The sequence below is a fragment of the Porites lutea genome, chromosome 7 (assembly GCF_958299795.1).
Source record: "Porites lutea chromosome 7, jaPorLute2.1, whole genome shotgun sequence".
Lineage (NCBI taxonomy): Eukaryota > Metazoa > Cnidaria > Anthozoa > Scleractinia > Poritidae > Porites > Porites lutea.
In genome coordinates, this window is record NC_133207.1 from 21,765,802 (window position 1) to 21,783,578 (window position 17,777).

Genomic DNA, 17,777 nt, shown 5'->3' on the forward strand with positions numbered 1-17,777 from the left:
TCGATCTTCTTCAATTTCATTTAATTTATCAACTGTTAGAGAAATTTTCTGGGGTTGAATCCCAAAGGACCGTATTTAAGTGTAGAAAAAGAAAAAGAAATTTCTGTGTTGTGTTCACCTTCTCCATAAAGCAAGCGCGTGAAATTAGGAAGTTTCATGACGCAGTCCTGCAACGACGGCTAAGAAATGTTCAATAAAGCGTGATGCACGTGCAAAGTTGTTGTTTTGCTAATATAAACTTATTGCTTTTTAACTGTTTTCGTTGCCGTCGCCGTCGTCGTTGCTCAAACTCCCTATTGTTGTGATCCAGAAATTTTGCTACCATGGTAACGTGACGTCACACTTCTCTCTATAGCCAACAAAAGAATGGAGAGCGTCCCAAAACAGTCCCATAATGCAATTCGACACAACTCCAACCCAGTCTCATGCAAAATCAATTAAGTTTCGTGCGTCTTGTTGCCTTCTGTAGGATTCAAGCGTACCACGGCAGCCTCCGATATTTCCTCCGATTAACCCCATTAGCGCTTATTAAAAAAAAAAAATAGAAAAGGGCCAAAATGGTGAGCACTTACTAAAAGGAGGGCGTTCAACTGGGGTGGGAGGAAGAGGTGGGGAGCTGTATATTGATTACGATGTTCTTCTTTTTTGGGGGGAGGGGAACTTTTTTTTATGCGGAGAAAATATTTAACTTGTAGCCAACAGTGACTGCGATAATAGGGAACACAAAATAACTACGTAGGGTAGTCTGGGGAGAGTAATGGCGGAGTAGGATACCTCTTTAAACGGTCGGCCTCACTGTGCTACATGGCTGAAGACCTTCACAAAATGCTCGAGGAATAAACAAGAAACTCATGAAGCCAGACAGTATTCAGTATACTGCGAACGATGTACGGGCGACCCTATCGAAATCTAAAGAAAGAACAAATGTTCTTGAAGGCTCTCAAAACACCAGAAGCCGTAATATTGAAACCTTGAAGACAGACTTGCATGACGCTGTTAAGAAAAGTAAAAAGGATGCTTATCTGGGGCTTATTCACACGTCTCACCACAGGAAAAAACAGCTCCCTTTGCCGCGGCCTATTGTCCACTAAAGCACCTAAATATAGCTGCCTCGTACCCAGGCCTCTCTCTTTCGACAATCCCTTGGTCCCTTGCGGTTCGTCACCACTCGCTCGCCTCTACTTTGCGAAAAATGAAGCGCCGAGGAAGAGCCTGTAAAAATAGTACGTGACATCTTCTTATGAGATTCCACCGCATTTTATTCATGAGATATGGCAAATGCCGCTCACTTAGATCTTGTTCTTAGGAACTTTTAAGTGTTCTGAGATCTAGAACTGTGACCTACGAAGATAGGGCCTTTTTCATCGCTGGACCAAGGCTTTGGAATGAACTGCCAGTTTCTTTCAGAAATGCTGCCGACATCAATGCCTTTAAACGTCAACTAAAATCCCATCTCTTCAAGAAAGCGTACCTTTCAAAGTTGTTTTACCTTGTTTCAAAAATACATTAATAATTCATAAGCCCATTGACCTATCAAATGCATACCTGCCAACCTCCGGAGATCTAAAATCTGGAGACTCTCTATTTTGCACTACCCCCACCCCCGAATGTCAACAGCACCAACACCCCCACTCCCCGCCCCCCCGTGCCAACAAATTGCCTTAGGACATTATAAGACGTCTTACATGACGTACAAGGGATCAAAATGCGCTTTCATCATTGTAATGACGAACTAATCTTTGTCATTGACTAAACATGTGCAAAAATTGCCCAGAAACTGTACATGGAATAAAAAAAGTTCGAATTTTGTGAAAAAATGGACTAAATTTCAAACTAAAGCACAGAAATGCTCAAAAGTCCATTTTATCCGGGAGATTTGGTGCTCTAACCTGGAGATCGGGAGATTTGATGAAAAACTTGGAGACTCCCGGGAAAACCGGGAGAGTTGGCAGGTATGCAAATGGTCGATAATACATCGCGAGCAGTGACTTTATATCGATAAAACTTTCCCCTCACCTTATTAGTGTACGGTGTTTTATCAAATATAATAGGGACGACACGACGGAAATGAGAACTTCTCGTAAAAAGTACATTTAGTACGTTCTTTCAGTCTTTATGGCGATTACCGTAAAATTCCGAAAGTAACCCCGGGGCTTATATCTTTTAAAAGCCCTTTTTGAGGGGCTTATGTACGGAGGGAAATTTGCGTTTCAAAATCGATTGGGCTAGCCTTATTCTTAAAACGAAATTTAGCGTTTTCTTTGTTTTACTTTGTATTTGAGGGAAATTTCCGAGTAGAAGCCCCCCGGGAAGGGCTTATGTTTGGCGGGGCGATTTAACGAAGGGTTTTTTGCGTTACGAGCTTGGGGGGCTTATACATGAAGGGGCTTATTTTCGGAATTTTACGGTATTTCTACATACTTACTTTGTCAAATGTAGGCGAACCCTCCTGAATTTGAATTCCAAGGAACCTTATCCAAGTTCAGAGAGAGAAATAAAATTTCGTCGTTGCTTGTTGACGTTCTCCATAAAACGCGAAATTTGGTATTTTCATGTCGTAGTCCTGCAAAACCGGCAAAGAAATGTACAAAAAAGTGTGCTGCACGTGCTAAGTTGTTGTTTTGCTTATTAAAACTATTGTTCACCGGCTTGACATCCTCGTTGCCGTTCGCGTCGTAATGTCACTGCACGTGACTTATGAATATTAATTATCAACACAGCAACTGACACAACGAATGGTGGGTTAATATTTAATGTTATTTCAAAATAACACACGCAGTAAATTAACTATTGCACAAAATTAAGAGCTATTAATCTTTGTTCCTTCACCGATTTAATCAGCCAAAAGTTCAGTGACTCCGCGGTAGTATTGGCAATAGCCGTGTCCAAGCGTTGCACTCAAGACTTGCCAGCTGTGAATACGTAACGCTCGAGTACTGGATTGTTGTTTTTCAAAGACTACTTTTTCACTGCACTTGTTGATTTTGGGGTACTGTTTTCGATTAACTTCCTCTCGTCCTCGGCATTTTTAGGCTTCCGAAAAGCTCTGGAACAAGACACTATGTTCTCTTCGGTTAGTACGTGGTTATAGTGACGTTCGCAGACTGGTAAATTTCTAAACACCTGTGAGATTTGATTTTCTTGCATAATAATTTCATACGTAATGTTTTTTCGTATGCTCAGGGGTGATTCCAACGTACACAAAAGTGACATTGCTATCAACTCCATTGAGACACGCTTTTCCAGAAATTGATAAAAGAGCAAAAATGATTTTAAACCCGATAAAACACTGCTGCTCGTTTATTAAACTTACTTCATTTGTAATGTTAGAATTTTTAATTAGCTAATGATATGTAATGAGTGATTGCTAGAGTATTGATTATTGCCCATCCGATATTTGGATAGGCACGATAAGTCCAACATGGCGGCCGGAAACTAACAGAAACATCAGTCACTGAGTTTTGCGACGTATAGAGTGTTTTCACTAACGTGGCAAGCGTCTATGCAAATTTGTTGGAACAAAAGAAAGCGTTTGCATAAGAAAAGAGTACAACTCCCAGAGGACTGGTTTGGGGTGGCCGCCGTTTCATTGTTTTGGGACTAGACCTTTCCCGACTGCGCTGTGCACCTTTTGAGCACTTTTTTGAGTTTGGAGCACTATTTTGCATTTTGAGCACCCTTAAGCACTTTTTCGCACTTTGGGCAACATTTGAGCAATATTTCACATTTCGAGCAAATTTCGAGCAACATATGTCTTCTAAAACATTTTAAAGCAAACACTGTGTGTCGCTCGCAACGAGAGTCGTGTTCCAGGTCATAAATTTGAATAACTAATGATGTTGTCAAGAATAAAAGACCGTTGTCATGGTAAGGCACGTGGACTTATCCTTACTGAGCGTGAGAACAGAAGTTTCTGATTGGCTGATGTATCATGCGTGTGTCATCTCAAATTTCTAAATCATCTGATGTCTAGGCTTTGCACTAATACTGCTGAATTTATTTACAATTCGTAACCAGGAAATATGATTGCTCTATATTCTAACAACCTAACCGTAACAACCTGTCGAATAACACTACGCAAATAGATTGTTGATTACTTCAGTAAAAATTGACATATTTACGAAACGTTTAGAGGTAACTGTTCACAACTTTTAGCACTATTTGAGCACTATTTTGAGATTTTGAGCACTTTTTAGCCATTTTTGCCAGCACTTTTTTAGGATTTTACGAGCGCAATCGGGAAAGGCCTATTTGGGACACCAATATGGCCGCCGTGACGTCATGTGAAAACACTCTATACGAAAGCGTGGATTCATCTAGCCTGAGTATCAGGCCTTCCTAAGAGGCTAGGGGAGAGGAGATTTTAGATGGGGGAGGGGGAGAAGAGAAAGGAAGGCCTGACACAAAACATTCAGCAAATCGTGTGACAAATCCAAAATCTGGATGTTGCAGTGATTGGATAACACACAATACCCCTTGACGTCACCGACCGTAAGAGCGATCGGCAAGGAGAAGCCATTGAAATTTTTCATAGATGTTTTGATTTTATGTTACCGGTATGTGATACTTTTATGGACAGAGACGCAAAGAGGAATTCAGAAAGGCTCTAGAGGGCGCTCTCAAGTTCTTTCCTGGAATAAAAATAAAACCCGCGCAAGAATTGTGTTTTCAAGGCCTCGTAGTTTAAAGGAAAGATGTACTCAGAGTATGGAAAAGCCTCACATAACAGCTTCTGCCGAAACGATGTCCGAGTATTGGTTTCACAAGACCGGGACAAAGAAGATGATATCAGTGTTTCAGATACCTAAGTTCTGATTTACAACATTCTGCCGTTATAAGGGTATTGTTACTGTAAATGAAAATAGAGCGAGGTAGCCATGCATTGAGATAGCCGACAGCACCAATGCTTTTAAAAAGCTTGACTTTGCTTGTGGCGGTTACGATAGCGTACGTGATTGGAATTCGTTCGCTTCCTCTTCCAAAATTTTCTCACTTTTTGAAAAGTCTTAAGCTCAAGCGGGCGCCGTCATGTTTCGCCAAAGCGATTGACCTTTGCAATAGGCTCTCACTTCTTTTTGAACTTGTAACAGCTTTCACGAGCTGTCTGTGAAGTGGTGGAATTTGCTGCTGGTTGATAATTTCTAGGCATAGGTGTTTCACCATCGCACCTTCCTATTTATTCTTGTAGCTCCTTTCAACCACCCTAGAATACGAGGGATAACATCAGCTTTTTAGCTGCCAGACAAGCGCCTGATGTAACTCTGTAAACAAAAGCAATTTACAATTTTCCCCGCACACGTTTATTGTGATTTTGATTGGATGGTATCGAATCATGCTGTGTGGCGGTGGAAGGTTCCAGTAAAAGCATCTGTGTCAGGTGTTTCTCTTCTTCAGCTCTCTCCCTTTTTCGCTTCCATCTTTCCCCTTTTCCCTAGAAACGCCTGATACTCAGGCTAGGATTCATCTCCCAAGATAGTCATATACATTTTTAAAGTTAAGTGTCATTGTCTTAGAAAGTGTTCCAGGGGCCAAAAGTTGTGGTCGACCGATTTGGCTGAAACTTGGCACAGAAGTTAGTTATAATGAGATATTTCAAAAGCCACTTTGGCTCACTTCTCTGAGTTTTAGTTTTGGAGTTACAGGAGGGGTCTCATTTTTTGCCCTTTGAGCACCAAAAATCCAGCCTTCCAGGGGGCATTTTGAAAGCGTGATAAGACCCCACTGGTAAATTGTGCTGCCAAATGAATTTGACCATGAACTCTACTATAACAGAGCTTTCAGTTCATGCATGTAACTTTGTCCTCAAGGTATTGCAAAGAGAGGAGCCTGGGGCTAGAGTTTGGCCAAAATTGATGTTAAAATTACAACCCTAAATAGCCATTTTCAAAATTTCACTGTATTCACCTGCCTTCTTGCATAACTTCCAAACCTATACCACTTTTTACTTTGGTCACCCAGTTATCAAAATCAGTTGAGAAAAATTTGGCTTATTATGGTTTATTGAATTTTTGGAACAAACACTTCATGCCCCTCTAAGGCGATGCAAAATGGAATTTTGAGCCTAATTCAGGCCATAAACAAACCAAATTGTTAACAAGAAGCCCTTATTCTGTATTTGGTAAGTGAAAATGAATTGTCAAAGCCAAATCAGTTTTGTCGTTTAGAAATATACCGATTCTTACCTTAAAATTGATCTAAAACGGGCCTCTGATTAGCGCAACAAACACATAATTTAGCAAAACAAAGGTGATTTTATTTTTTGAAAACCTAATAACCACCATAGAACACAAATGATGATGTTCTGATGTACATATAATAATCTTTTTACAAGATGCTTAAATTTTTCTTTGATTTATAGTCAGTTTCACGTCATATTTCTAAGCATTACTCCAAGCATGGAAAGTCTCCATATTTTGTCAGGCCCATTTTTTTACATTTTTACTAGATAAATTTAGCTTATCAGAAGGTTCGTTAACATGTAATCTTCGTCTGACCTTGTAATAGCCTGAATAGTTTTTTTAAATACCCATCAGCAAAGGAGCATGACCATACATACGTAGATTACACAGGCATATACCAGCTTCAGTGAGCAGTATCGAGGTGAACTGTGATTTTCCAAGTCCTTTAGAGTTGAAAAAATGAAACCATCCATCCACGGTTAGGAGAGCTCGATAAAAAAAGCTTGTTTTGCTGTTATAAAGAAAATAACCCAAACAAAGCCCTGCATTGAGATGATGCACTTGTTATTACATCAAGTTAGCTGGCCCGCCATTTTGGACTTGAAGAGTGTGGGGACTGGACCAAGTTCCCGTCCAATCCTTCTCCCGTTTCGTGGGAATTTTTTCTGTTTTTCATCAGGTGTGTAAAGCCATCTGTTTCATGATAATTTTATTTTTGATAGCACTTTATTCCTTTGGAGGGGAAAATGGCCAGTGCGGTGTCACGTCATGGGCTGTGCAAGAAACAGGAATGCTTCCTTTGTTGTCTTGCTGTAGAAGGATTCAGGTGTGTCCGGGGAAGAAGAGGAAGAACTGGCGATGCCAAAGCTACAGGTGATTCAAAAGATCAGTTGGGGATCATAAACGCACACAAATGATTTTTATCGCAGTTTATTTGCTTGAAGAAAGACTGCAATGATATATAATTTACGATATTGTCTTCTCAAATTGTTTGTTCACATGGTTGATTGATTCCCATGTTAATTTCCTGGGTCCTTACGAAGAGCACTAAACATTCAACAAACTCATCGCAGCTATATCTTTATCAAAAAAAAAATAACAATAACAATAATAGAAATAACTTGAAGGCTGTTTTTTGTCTGCTCGAGCTGTTTGTTTACATTCAGCTTGTCACGTGGGCACGCTTATCAAGCAAGGCTCAGTTTGGCAATGCACAATTCGAGCCAGCTTGTATTGAAACTCCACCAGTCTCCTTTATTTGCCTGTTTCGTCGAAGACAAGTCAACTTAAAATAGGCTTAGCTACAAAATTCCGTAGGAATTGTTTTGGAAATTTTAGACACGAAAAAGAATTTTAAAAAATCTCAAGAATATTAGAAAAAAATTGACAAATACTAGAACTTAAATAGCAGTATATATAGGAGAATACTGAATAGCAACACTTCACAGGCAGAAACGTTGAAAAAACGTTTTTATATTTCTGTATTCCTACCAACCAAGAGAGGGCTTAGTCCACCCACATGCTACAACAGTGTCTAGAGTACTGTTCACTGAGCACAACAAATCAGCAGTTTTTCATCAGAGTCATCTACACTACAACTAATCAGCGGTTATTCACCAAAAGAGGCCCTCGCTATCCAAAAAAAATAAAAATTTTGTGAGTTTTTTTAGGGAATTTTAGAGAGTTTTAGCAGATAACACTCTTATTTAGGTATATTTTTTCATTATTCTTTTAACTGAATAGTTAACATTATTCCAAATAATTTTTTAATTAAATAATGAAACAATTTTTTGTGCAAATATACACAAATCTTCCGCGCTCTTCCAGAACAATTCAGAGTCAGTTCCCATTCCAAGCAAATCCAATAATATCAACTAATTCGGTCGATTTTGCGACGACGTTTTAGTGACATTTTTTCCCTGAAAATGTCAATTTCATCGAAAAACTTAGATGCAGCATGTTTGCAAAGATCTTCGACGAAAAGGGTAAATAATGGAATTGTGCATTGCAAGATAAAGGTGTGCAAGTGACAAGCTTAATGTAAACAAGCAGCTGTATTCCTATCAACCAAGAGAGGGCTCAGTCCACCCAGACCCAGATTTGTCTAGATTATCGTACTTTTTTTTTTTTTGGACAAATTTGATGAATGTTTAGTGCTCTTCCTAAGGACCCAGGATATTAACATGGGAATCAATCAACCATAAACAAACGATTTGAGACGACAATATCGTAAACTACATATCGTCGTCTCTAAATCTCTCTTCAGTCAGAAGAGTCCCCTAGATCACGACAGAAGTCATTTGTGCGCGTTTATAATCCCTAACTGATATTTTGAATCACCTGTAGCTTTGGCATCACCAGTTCTTCCTCTTCTTGCCCGGACACACCTGAACCCTTCTACTTGTGCTTTAACCATGCAGTCATGTCACTATGGCAAGACAACAAAGGAAGCATTCCTGTTTCTTGCTCAGCCCATGACGTGACATCGCACTGGTCATTTACCCCTCCAAAGGAATAAAGTGCCATCGAAAATAAAATTATCCTGAAACAGATCCCTTCCAGAATTTCCAACACCCTGGCGAAAAACAGAAAAAATTCCTGCGAAACGGGAGAAGGATTGGACGGGAACTCAGTCCAGTTCCCACACTCTTCAAGTCCAAAATGGCGGGCCAGCTAATTTTATGTAATAACAAGTGCATCATCTCAATGCAAGGCTTTGTTTGGGTTATTTTCTTTATAACAGCAAAACAAGCTTTTTGTTATCCAGCTCTCCTAACCGTGGATGGATGGTTTCATTTTTTCAGCTCTAAAGGACTCGGAAAATCAAAGCTCACCTCGATACTGCTCACCGAAGCTCGTATATGTCTGTGTAAGCTACGTATGTATTGTCATGCTTCTTTGCTGATGGGTATTTAAAACAACTATTCAGGCTATTACAAGGTCAGACGAAGATTATATGTTAACGAACCTTTTGATAAGCTAAATTTATCTGGTAAAAATGTAAAAAAATGGGCCTGACAAAATATGGAGACTTTCCATGCTTGGAGTAATGCTTAGAAATATGACGTGAAACTGACTATAAATCAAAGAAAAATTTAAGCATCTTGTAAAAGATTGTTATATGTACATCAGAATATCATCATTTGTGTTCTATGGTGGTTACTAGGTTTTCAAAAAATAAAATCACCTTTGTTTTGCTAAATTATGTGTTTGTTGCGCTAATCAGAGGCCCGTTTTAGATCAATTTTAAGGTAAGAATCGGTGTATTTGTAAACAACAAAACTAATTTGGCTTTGACAATTCATTTTCACTTACCAAATACAGAATAAGGGCTTCTTGTTAACAATTTGGTTTGCTTATGGCCTGAATTAGGCTCAAAATTCCATTTTGCATCGCCTTAGAGGGGCATGAAGTGTTTGTTCCAAAAATTCAATAAACCATGATAAGCCAAATTTTTCTCAACTGATTTTGATAACTGGGTGACCAAAGTAAACAGTGGTATAGGTTTGGAAGTTATGCAAGAAGGCAGGTGAATACAGTGAAATTTTGAAAATGGCTATTTAGGGTTGTAATTTTAACATCAATTTTGGCCAAACTCTAGCCCCAGGCTCCTCTCTTTGCAATACCTTGAGGACAAAGTTACATGCATGAACTGAAAGCTCTGTTATAGTAGAGTTCATGGTCAAATTCATTTGGTAGCACAATTTACCAGTGGGGTCTTATCACACTTTCAAAATGCCCCCTGGAAGACTGGATTTTTGGTGCTCAAAGGGCAAAAAATGAGACCCCTCCTGTAACTCCAAAACTAAAACTCAGAGAAGTGAGCCAAAGTGGCTTTTAAAATATCTCGTTATACCCAACTTCTGTGCCAAGTTTCAGCCAAATCGGTTGACCACAACTTTTGGCCCCTGGAACACTTTCTCAGACAATGACACTTAAACGTTTTCTAATATGTACAATGCCTGTTCAGATAACAAAATCCCCCAAAATATAACTTTCCAACCCACGATAGCTCTCTCGGCCGCTATGTAAATACCGCGTTACGCCAGAAAAATCGTAGAAATTAAAGCGTACTGGATCAAAAATCGAAGAGCCCCCTCGAACTAAAAATTTGTATAGATATTAGGTTTTTGATGCTCTAATACTTCATAAAAGTAAAATAATTATATAGTTTTAAATGTAGATGACGTCATGGGAAAGCCGGCGGCAAATCTGCTCATCATCAAATATCACATGGTTAGGTCGGATAAGTGAGTTTTCATTATGGCACACCACAGGTTGTTTCTAAACTTTGAGTTATTTGAGTTCGGCCTTGTAAATAAAAAGAAAACCAATAGACCTTAGGCCCTGTTGGCACTCCGCAAAATTTTTGTTCGTTTTGCAAAAAGAAATCTGTCAACAGGAAGCCATTCTTAGTGCAAACGATTTTTTTCACTTACCAAAATTTTCTCAACTGTCACCAAACTTGAAAGATGTCGTAGAGAACATTTGAAGGCCCAATTTTAGTCAGGAGACAAAATCCTTTGTTCCAGCTACCCTTCGTTGGGTCATCTTATTTCGCGAAGATTGACGTTACTGATTATACGAAAAAATTTCGCTTGTCTCAGATGTGAACAAGATTGCAAAAACCAAAAAAATTGTTATTGCAAAATTTTCAATTTTCTTTGCAAACGACAAGCTCTCTTTTTCGTTCAAGGGCAAACAGGGCCTTATTCTTGATATCCGCCATTTTTGCATGCGCTTTAGGACTGATGGGAAGAAACCAAATGAATGTAACGTGGACTTTCAGGGGGCAAACAAGTGACGAAATTTGCCAATACGAGTAATCATGCTACGCCAAAAGTGACAAAATAACAAAGATGCAACTTATAATTCAAATCCACAAATTCACTATCAAGATCGATACAATTAGCATCAACTTGCTTTTTGAATGTGTCAAGATTGTAGAATCTATTTTTAAGAAATGGACAACAACTTTAAGTTTAAAACAAGACATGTTTCGATCGTTCAACGATCATCTTCAGTTGTAAATTCGTTTGTAAGTTCGGTTGAATAATACAAGCAATGACGTATAAGTTAAAAAATGATACAAATCAAAATTTCGAAAAATTAACGTACAATTTTAAAATGCGCGAGATATGGAATAACACTTGCGCGAGCACTACACTTAAAACAAGGAAGAAAATTGTAAAAATTGAAATAATTACAATGGTTATAACACAAAATCTTATGACAACAAAAATAGATATATACATATATATAAAATAAACTTAAAGAATAATATCAGAACGAGAGAGTTAAGTCAGCATGTTTCAGCTGCTTGTTTAAAGTGGGATTCTCCTATTTGATGTGCATTGCCTCCTTCAACATAAGTTGTAGTCTGTTGGGTGCATAATCCACGATGGAAAAGCAATTCGTATTAGCTAGACAACGACATGCCTGGGATTGCTGCAAATGCTGATAAACGTGTGAATTCCTATCCCTGCTCAGATGCTCACGAACGCGCGTCGAGAGATGTCGGCTAGTCTCGCCGATGTAACAGGCATTACAACCTGCACACAAAAACTTGTAGACAACGCGCGAACGGAGATCGAGAGGAACAGGATCCTTCACACTAAACATACTATCAACCTTAAAAGAAGAAAAAGCTAACTTAATTTCGATATTAGTACAATAGCGCTGAAAGAGTTTGCGTAGCCTTTTCTGTGCTTCTCTAATGAAGGAGCCTACATATGGTAACTATAAATAATAAGTTGAAACGGCTTGCTGAACCTGAGAACTAGCTGATGGGCGGATTGTAGCTCTACTGACGTATCTATTGATGACCTTTTCCACCATGCGAACAGGGAAAAGGTTCTTACGTAGAATAAGGGTAAGATCTTTTATATCCTTATGAAAGCCTAGCCAAGAATTGTTGATTTCGTAAACCCTGTCCACCAGTGTTCTAACAAGACCCATTTTGTAGGAAAACGAAGTGAAACTAAAATAGTTGGTTAGGAGCCCCGTGAAAGTTTTCTTACGGAAAACAGATGTCTGGAGATTAACAGGGTTGTTATTGACCAAGACATCCAAGAAAGCTAACTTGTTATCTACTTGTTGGGAACTGATGTAATTGTAAAAGGAAACGGCATCTTGCTCCCTCTCGAATACGCAAAAAGTGTCATCGACATATCGTCGATAGAACAAAATCTTAGAGCCCTTGTATTTTTCTATCCAAACCTTCTTTTCCTGTTTCGTCATTGGTCATTGGTCGCTACGGAGTCACGTGAGAAAGCGCACGAGCCCGGGAAGATCAGTTGTGTGCGATCCTTCGGGAAGGTCGGACGTTTGTTGTTTTGCTCGCTCAGTGTTGAGCGAACACCGAGAAAATCGCCTTATGGCTGCCGAAAATATCAGGGAAAGGGACCCCCTTTCACCGGCAGAAGAAGATAATTTACTTTCTGAAGAAAATGAGTCAGCGAATCCCTCGCACCAGGGCACAGACAAAGTGCTGGCTAACGTATTGTCGGCCATGACCCAAATGAGTTCCACCATGCTGTCAATGGAAAACGCAATGAAACGTTTAGATGACGCACCAGCAGACCATGCTACACCACCGAAAAGGAGAAGACAACCTCCTGCACCTAGTACAATTAGCGATAGCGGAGATTCAGACCCTAAACAGTCAGATTCCGAGGTACCCAATTTCCCGCCCAACGGCGACCCGCCAAAACCGGGCAGCTCTGTCACAGAGGACGCATTGCTCAATGAAATTGCTCAAGACTTTGAGTCGGACGAGCAAACTGACCCGAAAGTCGCTCAGAAATTGGCGGATATCGTCAATAAGCGATAGGGCTCTAAGTTGGAGGAAGCCAAATTAAAAGAAAAATTGGCGAAATATAATCGACCCGATAATTGTGAGAAATTAACTGTGCCAAAGGTCAACCCCGAGATATGGAATAAGCTGAAGCACGGGACCAAGAGCGCGGATTTACGTCTTGCAAACATGCAGAAAGTACTTGTCAAAGTCGGTAGTGCTGTCGCCAAAGCGACTGACACACTGCTGGCCATCCGTGCAGATCCTGAGAAGACTTCAGCGTTGGCTCTCACTGAGAAATTGTTGAAATTAGTCACATATAACGCTGACGCTCTGGCATTGTTAGGCCATGTAAACATTGAGCTGTCTTACCGTCGACGCGACGCTATCAAACCAAACTTAAATGCCGAATATTCCGCGTTGTGTGGCTCTCAAGTACCCATCGCGGGCTTGTTTTTTTTGCGATGAGTTGCACTCTCACCTTAACAATATAAGCAACCAACAAAATTGGTCATACGACCACTGCCAAGTCATCTTATCGAAACCACAGCGAGGGCTGGAAGGGCAAATCTTCTCACTCTAGTGGAAAGCCTTTTTTAGGGAAGAGGGGCCGGTCTTACCGGCCACACAACAATTTCTACAAACCACGGGAAACCGCGAAGAAGTCCAGCCAGTGAAACGATCTGATATTCCTACAGATAAGGTAAATATGTTACAGTATCTTGAGCACAAAGTTCACTGCTTTAAAGCAGGGGGGCTGAGAGAATATTATAATCAGTGGCAGGCCTTAACCTCAGACCCTGAGATATTGCAAATGATATTAGGCCAGCCAATTGAATTTACTAGGACTCCTTATCAAAGAGTTGTTCCCAAAGAGAAGAAAATCCTTGATTTGGATGAAGAGTATGTCATTGATACCGAAATAGATAAACTACTTGCTAAAGGTGTTCTTACCCCAAGTGGTCACGAAGAAGGGGAATATCTCTCTCCTATTTTCACTAGGGCCAAAAAGGATGGCTCCTTCAGAGTTATTTTAAATCTCAAGTGCCTAAACACTCATGTGCAATATCACCATTTTAAAATGGACTCACTTAATACTGTTTTACATATGGTAAAACCTGGGTGCTTTATGGCATCAATAGACTTAAAGGATGCTTATTATTCTGTACCTATCGCCACTGCAGACCAAAAATACCTGAAGTTTCAGTGGCGAGGAAAACTGTATAAGTATGTTTGCTTTCCAAATGGATTGGTATTTTGCCCCAGGAAGTTTACTAAATTATTAAAACCAGTATATTCACATTTAAGACAGCTGGGTCACCTTTCAGCAAGTCATATTGATGACTCATATCTCCAGGGTGATGACTATGATGACTGTGAAAGAAATGTTTAGGATACTGTCAACTTATTTGATTCCCTTGGGTTTACTGTACACCCTGAAAAATCATCCTTTGTTCCGCAACAGCGAATCACCTTTATGGGCTTTATTATAGACTCAATTACAATGACAGTCTATCCAACTCCTGAGAAGATCGAGAAGATAATTCATACCTGTCAAGGCCTGTTGCAGTGTCCACACCCCACAATAAGAGAGGTGGGATCCACTCTTGGGTTGCTCAAATTTTCCGGCAGCACAGCTGGGGCCCTTGCATTTTAGGTCACTGGACATGGACAAAACGGAGGCCTTGCGCTTAAACAAGGGTAACTTTGATGCATTTATGCAACTGTCTGAGTTGTCTCGCGGTGATTTGCAGTGGTGGGTAAACTCAGCAAGGTCACTGCATAACCCTATAAGCCTTTCTCAGCCAGAGATCACTTTATACACAGATGCAAGTAAAGGAGGCTGGGGAGGAGTACTCAATAATGTCAAGATTGGGGGGCATTGGACCCCTGAAGAAGCTTCTAATCACATTAATTATCTTGAAACGCTTGCAGTGTTGTTTTCTCTCAAAGCATTTCATAAAGAACTATCAGGGAAGCATGTCCTTGTGCGAATTGATAACATGACTGCTGTGTCAGATTTAGGTAAAATGGGCACAAGCCATTCCAAAAAGCGAAATGATTTAACCCGTACGGTCTGGGAATGGTGCCTTGACAATAACATGTGGTTAACCACAAGTCATATCCCGGGTAAAGAGAATACTCTAGCTGATGAAGAGTCCAGGAAATCTAGGAAAGAAACTGAATGGACCTTAGACAGAGGAATTTTCCACGAGGCTGTTAGGAAACTTCATGTTGAGCCTCAGATTGACCTATTTGCCTCTCGGCTTAATTACCAGCTAAGGCCATTTGTCACCTACCAACCTGATCCTGAAGCAATTGCTATTAATGCCTTTTCAATCTCCTGGAAACCTTACATTTTTTATGCTTTTCCTCCTTTTAGTATCATCCCAAAAGTGTTACAGAAAATCCAAGCAGAGGAGGCCACAGGACTGTTGGTTGTGCCATGCTGGCCGACTCATCCATGGTGGCCATCGGTAATGAGACTGCTGGTTCAGAAACCCCTTGTGCTTGCCAAAAAGAAACACACCTTATTTCTACCTCAACAGCCAGACTTTGTGCATCCACTACACCAGAAACTCACCCTGCTGATATGTCACTTGTCCGGAAATCACTTGAAGGCAGAGGCCTTTCGGAATCAGCTACCTCACTCATCCTGCAGTCCTGGAGAAAGGGCACTAAACAACAATATAAACCATTCATCGCTAAATGGGAACAGTACTGTAGTCAAAGGCAGATTAATCCCTTTTCAGCCACTATAGAACATGGGATTAATTTCCTGGCAGAACTCTACCAAACAGGGATTGGATATAGTGCTCTCAATACAGCCCGGTGTGCTTTATCTACTGTTTGTTTTACATCAGAGCATTACACTTTTGAACAGCATCCCTTAGTCTGTCGTTTCATCAAGGGAATCTGCGAATGCAGACCCTCTCTACCAAGGTATCAAGAAACTTGGGATGTGACGGTGGTAGTAGCCTACCTAGCTAAACTAGGCCCACCTGAGAAACTTAGTCTGAAGAACTTGACTTTGAAAGTGGTTATGTTGATGGCATTGTTTTCAGGACAGCGTCGCCAGGCTCTGCACACATTATCAATTGATTGTATGCAAATAAGTGCTGATAAGTGTGTGTTATCCATTAACTCATTGTTGAAAACTTCGAGACCTGGTAAACATTTAGCTTGTATTGAGTTTCAGGCCTATCTTCCCCTTCCCCTGTATTGATTCAACTGCATTGGTTACCTGTTCACTTTCGGATTCTTTTTAAAGTTTTATTGTTAGTTTATAAGGCGCTAAATGGTATGGCACCATTATATATCACGGAATTACTTAGTTATCGTACATGTTCACGTACGCTACGCTCTACTGATCAAAAACTTCTGGCAGTTCCGAAGTCAAGACTTAAAACATACGGAGACAGGGCCTTCTCCGTTGCTGCACCTAAACTCTGGAATGAGCTGCCATTAGATCTTAGAAGTTTAGATACAATTAATTTATTCAAGAAACACTTAAAGACCGATCTTTTTAAAAAAGCATATAATGTTTAACTTTTTGATAATTTCGAATAGGATTTATTGTGATATTTTTATAAATAAGACTGCAAATAGGTTTTTAATTTATTCATATTTTATTACCAGTGGGATCTTTTTAATTATTTTAATGTTATGAATTGTAAAGCGCTTTGGTCAATTAGTGGAGTTAGCGCTATATAAATTATGTTATTATTATTATGCACCAGATGTTAGTCTTTGTATTGTAAAGCATCTTCAGCAATATCTGAAGCGTACAGATATTCTTCGGGGTGATGTGAAGCAGCTTTTTATTAGTTACACTAAGCCTCAAAAAGCTGTTTCCCCTGATACAGTAAGCCGGTGGATTAAGACTCGTTGGTTGGTTGTTGCTGGAATTGACACTTCAAAGTACAGTGCACACAGCACCAGATCAGCATCTACTTCTGCAGCAAAGGGGAACAACATTTCTATTGCCACAATTATGAAAAGTGCTGGGTGGTCCCAGGAGTCCACATTTACAAAGTTTTATGACAAACCAGTGGCCCCTCGAGAGAATTTTGGGGCTGAACTCCTTAAAGCTGTATGTGGGGACAACTAAGATAGTTTCTTACGGTTGTATGTTTTGATGGCTAAGAGAGCATATTATTAAAGCAGATTCATGTTGATATAAATCATTGCTGTTTATTTGAGTTCGCACTCACACTGCTTTAAAATCTCACGTGACTCCGTAGCGACCAATGACCAATGACCAAACAGAATACCAAAATTAAACGAGGCTTACCTGTAAGGTGAAGTTTGATTTGGGTTCTGAGTCATTGGTCGGGAGCGAAGGAGTCATGTGCCCACCCATGCGTTATTCACCCACCCATGCTTGGGTGTAAGTGCTCACATCTGTTAAAGACTGATCTTCCCGGGCTCGTGCGCTTTCTCACATGACTCCTTCGCTCCCGACCAATGACTCACAGAACCCAAATCAAACTTCACCTTACAGGTAAACCTCGTTTAATTTTGGTATTATGCCCCATAAAAAGGTTGGCTAAGACGGGGGCATGGGGCGAGCCCATAGACACACCATCTACCTGATCATAAAAAGAACCACTGAACAAAAAAGGAGTTTGGGCTGTGGCAAAACGTAAGAGGGTTTTAAGCTCGGTGGCACTTAACTTAATGTCAGTATTATCCTCCTTTATGTAGCGAACCGCTAGATCAATACACTCATCCAAGGGTATGTTGGTAAATAAACTTTCAACGTCGAATGAAACCATAAAATTACCCGATAAAGGTATATC

The 17,777-nt window shown here is 40.0% G+C and overlaps 1 protein-coding gene across 1 annotated transcript; it reads left to right on the top strand.

Moving 5' to 3' along the window:
• The first annotated feature begins 14,642 nt into the window (after nt 1-14,642).
• On the top strand, nt 14,643-17,086 carry LOC140944603 (uncharacterized). Its single transcript, XM_073393722.1, has 3 exons — nt 14,643-15,290; nt 15,359-16,176; nt 16,705-17,086. Exons 1-3 carry the CDS (start codon nt 14,643-14,645, stop codon nt 17,084-17,086), a joined length of 1,848 nt encoding a protein of 615 aa, XP_073249823.1.
• Nucleotides 17,087-17,777: the final 691 nt, after the last annotated feature.

Coding starts and splice junctions, on each gene's coding strand:
- LOC140944603 (XM_073393722.1), top strand. CDS start 14,643: ATGGACAAAACGGAGGCCTTGCGCTTAAACAAGGGTAACTTTGATGCA. Junction 15,291..15,358: donor CCTACCAACCTGATCCTGAA/GCAATTGCTATT, acceptor TCCTCCTTTTAG/TATCATCCCAAAAGTGTTAC. Junction 16,177..16,704: donor GCTTGTATTGAGTTTCAGGC/CTATCTTCCCCT, acceptor ATGTTATTATTA/TTATGCACCAGATGTTAGTC.